Genomic DNA, 11,212 nt, shown 5'->3' on the forward strand with positions numbered 1-11,212 from the left:
AAACAATATCCATTCTTTCCACATAGGTTCACTCTGAAAAATTTCAGTAATTGACTCTCTCTGCAAGGTCAGAGCTTTCTGCATTGTGTACCTCTGAAAATTTGCATCTAGTACACAAAAGGTTCCATGCGGAAAAAACGTGGCGGACGAGCAAGAATGCCTCTTGGTTTGCGGAGAAGACAGACATTTTCATGATTTCGTCCGTAAGGAGCACCACGCTCACAGCTGTCTCTATGTTGCCACTGACAGTTTCTTTTTCATTATTATTCTAAGACTTTGTCAGAAATGTACAATAGCATATTAGGACCATTGTAGAAAAAAAAATTTGAGCACATAAAAAGAAATCGCCAAAATTTTCTAAAAAAAGAAAAAACAAAAGAGGAAATTCTTCAACTCAAAGTCAGAAATTTGCTATAAAATGTGCTCAGACATTTTAGAGAAAAAAACTCGGAAATTTCTGAGTTCCAAGTCAAGTTTCGGTTTTTTTTCTACAATTTAATGAATGTTTCTTGGACAGATGAGTCTGAAAACAGGTTATCTGAACACTAGGACAGTTTTAGCACGAACCAAGACAGCATACTAACAGTGAAGCACAGAGGTAGAAGCATCATGATACGAGATCGCTTTGCGACAGTGACTCCTGGCTAGTTCGCCGTCTTAAATTGTGACTAAAACAAGATTATTTGTTCAATCTTATGTTTTTCACCATGTGCCTCTCTACGTTGGTCTGTTACACAAAATCCCAAAGAAATCCAATGTTGTCTTGTGGGTTTAGTCTGATGAAGTTTCAAGGTGTCTCCTGAAGCAGCAACCACAAAAAGCCAGCGTGCAGAACAGAATGGACAACATGACCAGTGGGCAGCCTTCAGTCTGAACTTGACCTCTTAGCAGTTTTACAACACCTAGCCGTTTTCATTACAACTATTTAATATTTAACACCCTCAACACGACTGTACCCACAGTAACCGGAGACAAAGTGGGAAGGTGTGTGTGTGCCACATTAGATATCTTTACTGACAGGAAGCGAAGGCTCGCGGATGTGTGTGTGCGTGTGTGTACGTGTGTGTAACCTGAAGCTGGCTCTCACACTCTATCTGTATTTAGCATCAGTTACCATTGGGTAGGACAATTAGTCACCCAGGAGGGTTGCCAAGCAATTAGATTGGTGGGAAATAGAGAGCGCAAACACATAAGACTGTGTTGAATTTATTTCATTAATTACCTCATTAGAGGTGGAAATGTACAGCGCGTTGTCGAGACAATTTAATTGACAGTTGTAGAGGTTTGGGGTGGAGTTAACGGTCTGATTTAAATAGCTAACATTACTATTGGTATATATTTAAAATGAGGGCCTGCAAACTCCATGATTGACTCAAAACAGGAAAGTGGGAAAATCATCCAGTGAAATGTAACACAAAGAAGCTCCAACTAGATGGACCAACTAGATATCCAATGTAATTCTGGACATGCAGAACCACCAACCTGACATGACTCTGACTATTTAAACCCTACTTTGTGTTTAGCCTGAGAAGTTGGAGAGAAGGCGGGCGCTATTTGTGGAGCTTGGATTGGCATGAGACTGCTGTTGTAACCGCCATCCCGAAGGATTACTTATTGGAGAGGATGATTTTTTTTGCCAAGGCCAATGCCTTGTGTGCTCTTTCTGAATGAATGCTTTCAGAATCAACGAGGAAAGACTCTATTGGTTATTCCCATATCCCAAACTGGACCTGTGCCTCTTCTGGAGCCTTAACCAGAGAAATATTATGTTCTGGCATAAGTTAAGGCGCCCCCTAGTGGAAGTTGATGATATTCCAGGTTGAGTTGTTCAACATGCAGACTCTATTTAACACCAACTCCAAGTGAAAGATAAAAATTAAGTTGTGTAAGAAACATTTTTGGTGCTATCAGGCTCCTGGATGTTTGACCTTTTATTGCCTTTAGGATGAGATTGTTCTCGGTTGCACAGCGTTTTGTCCTACTGGAAGCTTACATCCATCTTACATCTCCTCAACTTTGAGCCCATACCATGATGGTGCCACCACCATACCTTCAGATATGTCCCCTAAAATACTTTTTTTGGTATTGTTTTGGTCTAGATGTTACATTTTCCTCCTGATATTCTTTTAAGTACGACCGGAATCACTTAGCTGGAGATTTTCAAATGTAAAGGAGCAAAACTGCTAGCTTCTTGTCATCTCTTTCAAAACCTCGACACTTTGACCTCATATTTACAAATTTGCTCCACCTAATCTCCTGTTTTTGGAAGAAATACTCCTCGGTTGTAATCTGTGCCGTGATCACTCTTTCCTTGTCTTAAGCTCCATAAAGCCGACCTTTAAGACCTCGCAGGTTTGCGGCTAAGCCTGAACAGAAGGCCCAATAATTAATGAATGTTAGAAGGTCCAATAATCTCTGCTTGGCTCCTGTAATTCCTCAGCCAAGCGCCCAATCAGGCGCCCCGCTCTCCTACCCATGAGTCTCCGGTGCAGTGGCTTTAAGTAAGTGTGCACAATAAGCAGAGAGGTGCAGAGATTGTGCGATCCCACCGGCCGTTTGGGAAAGACTCTTATCCTGGAAGAGCTAAGCTTCCACTGAGCTGAGGATTGTTGTTGTTGTTCCTCGCAGCCAGGCACCATGGCCGACTGACTGGACTCTCACAGGAAACAGGAAGTCAGTCGGAGCCGAGGTGACATGGCTCTCCGCCGGTCGCCTTCATCCACCTGTGCAGGTGAGTAACCAATAGGAAACGTTCTACTTTCTCCTTTGTGTGGCCTGCCCCGTCCCGTCTGTCTCTTCCTGCCTCCACACAACAAAAGATGGATGCCGCTGGGTGTCAGCCGACCCCATGGGGGTTTGGGGTGGCATCACGAGCTCAGGTGTACAACTGTTTAGTTTCCTTCAGACTTTGATATACCAGCATGCCTTGTTGGTCCATTTGATAGCCCAGCGATTCAAGGTCAACTGTAAACCAGGCGAGCTACCTGAGATTTCTGAGACGTTTATTTTAGTTGGTAATATAGAACAAATACTTCATTTGATTTGATTTTTTTAATGGGCAGTATTATGTGTTTTGCAGGCCGTTTTATAGCAAAAACAACTAACTGTTACCTTTAGTTGTTATAAAAATGATATTTTTCAAATATGACTTTAAAATTGACTCTCTGTTTTGGGCCTCTGTCACTTTAAGAAGCTCCTGCTCTTTCTGAAACTCCGCCTTCAGGAAGTCATCACAACATGGCTCCTCTGTTAACCCTTTAACAACATTTTCACCTGCCCTGCGCTGTAGCTCCAATACAAATGACCCTCCAAAAAAACCAGTGACTCTAACCCCAAAAAAATGATTCAAGAAACGTTATGAAATAAACAAAACCATCGTATGTCCAGCATTATTTCCATGTGAATTTCAGACAATATCTGAATCCCAGAACCAGTCAGAAATGGACACATGCAGACTCTGATTCCCAGCTACGTTCAGATGTGGAGATGCCTCCACATCTCAGCTGTAGCTTCAGATCCTTCGGTCACACAAAGACGCCTGCAGCTGTAGTGCATCAGTGTTCTCTCTGCTCGGCAGTTAATAACACGAAAACCAAAGTCAAACCGGCCTCTGGCTGAAGTGTCCATACAATCAGTGAGACAACATGTGATAAAAGCGTCAGCATGGAGGCTTTGTGCCATGCTGCTGCCGCCGCTGCACATTATCTGCTCCCTGGAAGATGGCTTTTGTCTCTGCCATCACAATCAAGTGTGAAAATAGAGAGAAAGAGAGATTTTTTTTCAGAGTCAGATGGAAAGCTAAAAGAGGCACACTTAAGAGAAATCTGTTATATAGCAGCATATTGTGGCACATATAGCACAATAAAGTAACTGTTCAGTTGTTATACAAATGCAACATATCATCACCTTACTAAATTAAAGGCCAACGTCTTTTTTTTTTCTTTTTCCCGAAACTGATTTTTACAGAAAAATAAAAATCACCATGTCTTTATTGCCAAAAAATACAGAATTACAAAAATCACTTTTGACAAAAGATTTTTTTTTTTTTTTAGTAAAGTGGTGATATACTGAATAGGACTTTAAAGAAAATTGACTTCGTAATGCAGCATCTTGAAATTGGGCCTCTGTCTCTTTAAGACGTTCCTGCTCTTTATGAAACTCTGCCTTCAAGATTTCATCACAGCATGGCTCCTCTATGAACCCTTCAGCAACATTTTTACCACTGTTCCACTGACTAGCAGCTCAGCTGATGCTCAGTTCCACCGGGTGTTTGCTAATTGCTGCTGGCTAGTCTTCAGGAGCCGAGTGGGGAGGGCTGTACACTGAGTTCACTGAGGCAGAAGTTTGGTATTTTGGAAGCATTTCAAAGGCAGGACTAGGTCAACTCATGCATTTTGCACAGCTGAATGGTTGCCGTGGAGATGAAATGATTTCTAAAAGATGCATGAAAGAATCAAAACAACACACCAGGTATGTTTTTGATACCTGGTGTAACATTATAACATGATGTGTTATAATTATAACATTATAACATGATGTGTTATAATTATAACATTATAACATGATGTGTTATAATTATAACATTATAACATGATGGGTTATAATTATAACATTATAACATGATGGTTATAATTATAACATTATAACATGATGTGTTATAATTATAACATTATAACATGATGTGTTATAATTATAACATTATAACATGATGTGTTATAATTATAACATTATAACATTATAACATGATGGGTTATCATTATAACATTATAACATGATGGGTTATAATTATAACATTATAACATGAGTGTTATAATTATAACATTATAAACATGATGTGTTATAATTATAACATTATAACATGATGTTTATAATTATAACATTATAACATGATGTGTTATAATTATAACATTATAACATTACATGATGTGTTATAATTATAACATTATAACATGATGGTTATAATTATAACATTATAACATGATGTGTTATAATTATAACATTATAACATGATGTGTTATAATTATAACATTATAACATGATGTGTTATAATTATAACATTATAACATTATAACATGATGGGTTATCATTATAACATTATAACATGATGTGCAGCTAAACCAAAGGTAAATCTACGTAATACTGCCTCTTTAAAGGAAGCTGGTTTCAATGGGAACTCCAGTTTTACTGATGCCCTGATTTATATTTATACTTTTGGGATTACCGCAATCATCCAAAACCCCCCCCTCATCTTCCCCCTCCCACCAGACGCAACCTGGCGACCTCCCAGTAACCGAGTGACCGCGCTTATGTCAGTCTGCTGCCTTGAAATGTTTTCAAAACACAAGTACGACCCTTGACCTCAAGGCCTCCTTTGTTGTCGCAAGCGAGAAACAAATGGATTTGAATAATTTTTTTAAAAAAAAGAAGGAAAAAAACAAAAAAAGCAGAATACATGAAGAGAGCTGTCCATGGTGCTGAAATGAGAGCGCTGCTCGTGGCCTGGTGCGTTACTATGGCTACAGCTGTCTGTATCCCTAAAATAACCACACACACACACACACACACACACACACACACACACACACACACACACACGCACATGCACAAATGTGGTAACCTTATTACAAAGAGAGAGAGGAAAAATAGCAATCTGCTTCTGACAGCATGGCAATCAGACAAAGATGGAGGAATATCTGTTTTGTTTAGAATCTTTTAGAGAAGCAGCAGGAGGAGAGGAGGCGTCTCTAAACACTCAGCAACAAGTCTACTGATGTTCACCTCTACTGTACAGGAAAACCTCAACCAGGAAGTTTGTGGAAGCATTGAAATGCTCCACGTTTCATCATGTCAGAACTAAAAAGTATTTATTGAGCGTTTCATCATGTGAATGTGCAGTTAGTTTCTCCCCCACTTAATACTCTTTTGAGTTTTGACCTGCTCCACATGTCTTCCATACGCGGCTTGTGGCTAATTGCAAACAAGGTCGCTTTATTGTTTATACGGCAATATATTCTTCCACGCCAGATGACGACGTCTGCAGCTCCTCCAGAGTCAGCATGAAGCATTGTCTTACCCTACACTGCTTGTCTTACAGTTTAGCTACACGCTCATGTTTGGCAGGTAGCTGTGTTTCTGTCGCCCATATAATTGTGAAATTAGAAATTTCACAGTAACTGACACTGGACTGAATGCTGCTCTGCTTTATAAGTCGAGCAGGTGGAAATACCTCTGCAAGACGCTGCGTGTGTCATGTTTTCATTTTCCTTTTCTCTTGTTATTCAAGGAAAAACTGAGAAGTGGGCTTTTCTTCCTTTCCATTGTGCTTTTAGACTGGCTTTGTCACTGACTGACACGCGTAACAATTTGCTCAGTGGGAAGCGAAGCTTTCACCCAGTCACTTAGCATCTCTGTAGCACCGAGGAACACTTAGCATCACTTAGCATCAGCTGGAGAGGAAGCCAGGATCACGAGAGCCGTCGCCACGTCTCTGCAGCAAAGCTCCGCTCTAACACAGGCCGTCGCTCTCATGCTATGGTTTGCCTTTTTAAGGCTCTATGTTTATACACTTAAGTCACTTAAAGTCTTAGTTTGATATTTCTGTGTTTTTCTTCATCATTGGGTAGATTTGTTTCTGTTTTTTTCCTGTCGCCAGTAGAGTGGTTTGCAGCCTAACTTGGATATAAAAAAAAGTCGCCCTCTGAAATTTTTTTTTCCCTTTTTTTTTTTTTTTTTTTGCTTTAATTCTCTTTTCTTTCTCTGAAACTACCTTTCGCATTTTTCTTGAATGTAAGCAACTTTCACTGTTGCTTTTTCTGTCGGAAGATGTTTTGAACAAATGTTGGTGAAGTAGCTTTTACATTTGGTGAGGGCTGCACAGAACAGGTGGAAATTGTTACATTTTCCACCTGTTATTTTCAATTTGCGTTAAATGAAATGAATGAAATGGTGTTTTGGTGGAAAAGTTGATACTGTTTGTCCTAATGGTAGAAAAAACAGAGTAAAGGCTAAATTTTTGTTTTTTCAGTGATGAATAACTTGATTGAGGTTTTCTCTGTGCTGCTTAATGTTCTTTGGTTGATGGAAAGTTAGTTTTAACTCTGTGTTTATATGAATGTTAGGGTGAACTATGTCAAAATGTATTTTTAATGAAAAAAAAATTTGTTAAAGTAAAACAAAAAACTTGTTTTGCTTTTTTCCCCTTCTTTCCTCATTCTTTCTCTCATGTTTTAAAAGTATAAATTGAACTGATTTAATAATGTAGATGTCACCATGTTTATGTTTATATTCTATATATTTGCTACTGGCTTCAATGTTCTGGTTATCATGTCCCAGACTCTCTCAGTCATGTACGACGACTCACTTTCTGGATGAAATGTCTTGCAGAGCTGGGGTCCAACGGCGCGGGGTTCAGCCGGGTGTCCACCGCGCTCAGTGAGTCCTCGTCCATCTACAGCGATCCCCCATGCACCCTGACCCGGGACGCCTCCGGCACTGGGCTGCGGCCCCGCAGCGTCCTGGAGCCTAAGGGTCACCAGGAGGAGGCCACCGCTGAGGAGTCTCAGAGCCTACTGCAGGTAAAGGGAGCCTGGAGCTTAAACTGTTTCAAACATCTGAGTTTATTCTTTCTCCATGTAGTTGCGCAATTTGACATTTCGAAAAGAAAATTGCTTTATGGAAACGTGCTAATTTAAAAACAACCCTAAAAACGTGCTTTTCAATAAAAGGTTTTGCTGCTGGGATGAGGTGTTTTTTTTTTTGTGGTCACAATCAAAATTGGTTTATTTCACAAAACTGCAACTGAAACATTTTTCGCATTATGACTCACACGATCAACAACCCTCTTCCACACCCACTGGGTCAACAACATCATTTTAAATGCCACAATTGCAAAATGATCTTTTTACCCCCCAAATGGCGGACTACTGACAAAGTTTTGTGCGCATTTGTAACGGAAATCGCAGCCACTGTTTCGATGAGACAGTAGGTCATGCAGAAATAAGAGAAAACTCTTAAACTGAGCTAATGATGAAATATTTTCTGTGTTGGCAATGCATTTCATCTCATTGCAGCATTTAATGAGATGGCGAGAAATGTCTCATTAGAAGCACTGGAGACGTCACTGCGATAATGATAGAGGCATACTTTGTTTTGGGTGCTCATGCTCTGGATCTATGTAAACAAGTCCACTTGATAATAAAGCAGGTTTTATGCGAAACAGAATGAAGCCGATGCGAGATTTAAGCTAGTTTATGGTGAAGGCTGATGTCACAGGGACTTTGTTTAGAATGTTGGGAATGAATTTTATTTAATGAGCCCATCCTGTTTCTGTAGCACAAACTAAATCTGCAGTACACAGGGGAGTGGTTGTTTCTGTTTCGAATATTCATTAGTGTGGGAAGTTATATTACTTCATTAATTAAATCATTATTTGAAAACTCCTCTTATATAAGTGGATTATCTATGATGAATAAAAAAACAAAAAAAAAACAATTGTTTGGTCGTCTGAAATATGTGCGTCAAGATAAAAAACAGAATAATTTCATTGACACTGAAACGTTGCAAGCTTCTACAAGAAGTTAGGAGAGAAACAGGTTTAGCTCAATGAACTCTAGTTTCTGGCTAGTTTTTTTTAATTGATCTACCGGAAAAACCCTGAAATAATAAAAAATAACACAACTGAAGCTGAATTTCTGCTTGCTAGTGTTGTTTCTATACAGAATAGCACTAGCGCTACAACACAACCAGCTGCTACAGAAGATGAATAATGTCCATTTTAAACCTCAGTGACTCCTTGCTGGAAAGGCCAGGGTTACAACACAAAACAAACATATTTTGTTTGATGTTGGTAATATTCTAGTAGAAAAGGGCTGACATAAAAACAATATGCAACTGAACTCGAATTTCTGCTAGAATTAGGAAGCTAATGCTGGTGCTAAACAAGCTAGCATTAGCGCTGTAACATAGCCAGCAGCTGCAGAGGATTAGGCGGGAAAAAAAAGCAATTAAAATCTCATTGGCTAGTTTTACAACATTATTTTTATACTTTTGTATTTCATTTCGGTATTCTGGTGAAACCCTGAAATGACAAAATAAAATAAAATGACACAACTGAATCCATATTAATTTAGCAATATTTAGGTTCAGGCGCTAATGCTACACAAACTAGCATTAGCTCTAATACAGACCTATCTGCTACAGAAGATTAGAAAAGAACCGAGGTCGCAGTTAAAACCTCCTTAAACTTTCTTAAACTTCCTTCTAAAGCACTGAATACATCTGCGAATCTCTGTTTCACTTAATGAATGACTGGAATGACTGTAATTGGGGATGTATGTAGTTTAAAGCGTTGACATTTCCGCTCCAGCGAGTTTCACTGTGGGAACGCGAGTATCAGCCAATCACATCACAGAGCGGCGAAGAAGGCATTTCTGCACACTGCAAAAAAACACCCTCAACATCTTTTACTCAAACTAAGCAGGAAAAAAGTGTCAGTAACATGACAGTTTCTCCTTCTAGTTGTGTTTTTTAACTATAAAAACAAAAATCTAATTGGGTTTGAATTAGCTTTTTTTTCCCACCAACGCTAAAGCGACCCGATAGTTTGAGATGAGTTGGTTTGTGTGTGTGTGTGTGTTTTTTTTTTTTTTTTTTTTTTTTTTGCAGTGTGTAGAGCGCAGTCGGCGCGCGAGGCAGCCTCCACATCACCCAGTTGCGTAGAAGAGTGCGGAGCGGCTCGCATCACCTGACTCTGCATCCCTCTTGAAGCCCAAAGCGATGAGAGCCGGAGCGCAGGGGCCGGGGCTCCTGCTGCTGGACGGGGGACGAACCGGGCCGAGCTCCGGTGTTTAGCGGGGGTCGAAGAGGGCTGGGGCGATGGGGAAACCGGCGGGGGTGATGAATTCCGCTGCGTTTTACTGCAAAACCCGGCAACTTTCAATCCCAGTCTACTTCTTCTTCTCCTCCTCTTTTTCCCGCTCCGTGTGTGTTTGAAGAAGCGCAACAGTATGCAGGTCTCCCCGAGCGAGGACAAGATCCCGGTAAGCAGCGGGGCTCTCCCCCATCCGCCGACCCGCTTCCAGTTTGAGCTGCTTTTATTGGAGTTTAAAAAACCCCAACAACACCAGCAGCTGTACTTTTAATCTGTTTTCACCTTGTGTTACACGTAAATGTCCTTTAAAAAGTCCTTCTCACGTTGTAGCTCTTAGTTGCGGGTTCGGTTCCCTCCGCCTCCAAACTGATGCTAAACAGTCCCGTAAAATCCTGAGTAACTGGCGAAAAGTCCTTTCATTTGTATAACGTGGCTGTAAATGAACATCGACTGGATCTAAAAGTGAGCATGAAAACACGCTCAGGACCAAAGAAAAAAAAAACAAAACATCTGTACAAATAGAAATTTCTGCTGATGACGCAAATTTTCAACCTAGAACGTCTTTACTTGAATATTTCGCATATTAATTTATGCTTTGACATCTCGTCATTTTTTGCCAAAAGCGATTTCAAAAAAACATTTTTGGGAAATAGTGGTGGAGATTTTTTTTATTTTTTAATCACTTCTGGCGATATAAGATTGAAGCCACTATTTACATATGTGACAATGTTTTTATGAGCCATTATGTTGCTCCAATTGCTGGTGCATTTATATTCGCATGCAGAACTAGAGGTGGTTCTAGACCAAATTCACCAGGGTGAAGGGGATGGGGGTAGGGGCAGTGTTTTGTTTTTTTACAGAACAAAACAAAAAAAGGGGTTAAATTTCATTGTTTATTTTTAAGAGAGCCAAAGAGCCACTTGTGGCTCTGAAGTTGGCGTAATTTATTTATTTTTGTTGAAGTTGTAGATTTCTCTGTATTTTCTAGACTCTACTCATTCCCTCGTTGGGTCAAAGTCTTCTGAAAGGCTCCAAACCTTTTTTAGCTAAAGCTAAAGAAAAATAAAATAACTTTTATTAAACCTGTATTACCATGATCTGATGCAAGAATGCTGTCAGTTTCATGCTCAGCGCTGATACAGATGGAGATACTTCTCACTTTTCCTCACTTTCCTTTGTTCCTGTTTTATATTCATGAGAATACTAACCATCAATACCATGGTTACTGCAGACCATTTATGACGTAATAAAACGAAGTCCTGCTGAGGATCATTACGGGCCCTCGGGGAGTCCCAGGGGACCAAATCCCCCTGAGAGCTCCTTAAGCTTTGGCTAAGACAAACA

The 11,212-nt window shown here is 39.9% G+C and overlaps 1 protein-coding gene across 5 annotated transcripts in view; it reads left to right on the plus strand.

Annotated features, from left to right (window-relative positions):
* Positions 1-2,497: 2,497 nt before the first annotated feature.
* Positions 2,498-11,212, plus strand: part of ano2b (anoctamin 2b) — a 61,329-nt gene continuing 52,614 nt past the window's right edge. For 3 of the 5 annotated variants that reach the window (XM_055055551.1, XM_055055553.1, XM_055055552.1), the window contains exons 1-2: positions 2,498-2,731; positions 7,384-7,574. In XM_055055551.1, coding sequence (XP_054911526.1) covers positions 2,695-2,731; positions 7,384-7,574 — 228 coding nt within the window. In that variant the 5' untranslated portion in view covers positions 2,498-2,694. Of the gene's footprint in view, positions 2,732-7,383; positions 7,575-9,676; positions 10,038-11,212 lie in introns of those variants that run through there. The other 2 variants (XM_055055554.1, XM_055055555.1) reach the window with 1 other exon arrangement.

The sequence above is a fragment of the Poeciliopsis prolifica genome, unplaced genomic scaffold (genome assembly GCF_027474105.1).
Source record: "Poeciliopsis prolifica strain line A6 unplaced genomic scaffold, Auburn_PproV2 SCAFFOLD042, whole genome shotgun sequence".
Lineage (NCBI taxonomy): Eukaryota > Metazoa > Chordata > Actinopteri > Cyprinodontiformes > Poeciliidae > Poeciliopsis > Poeciliopsis prolifica.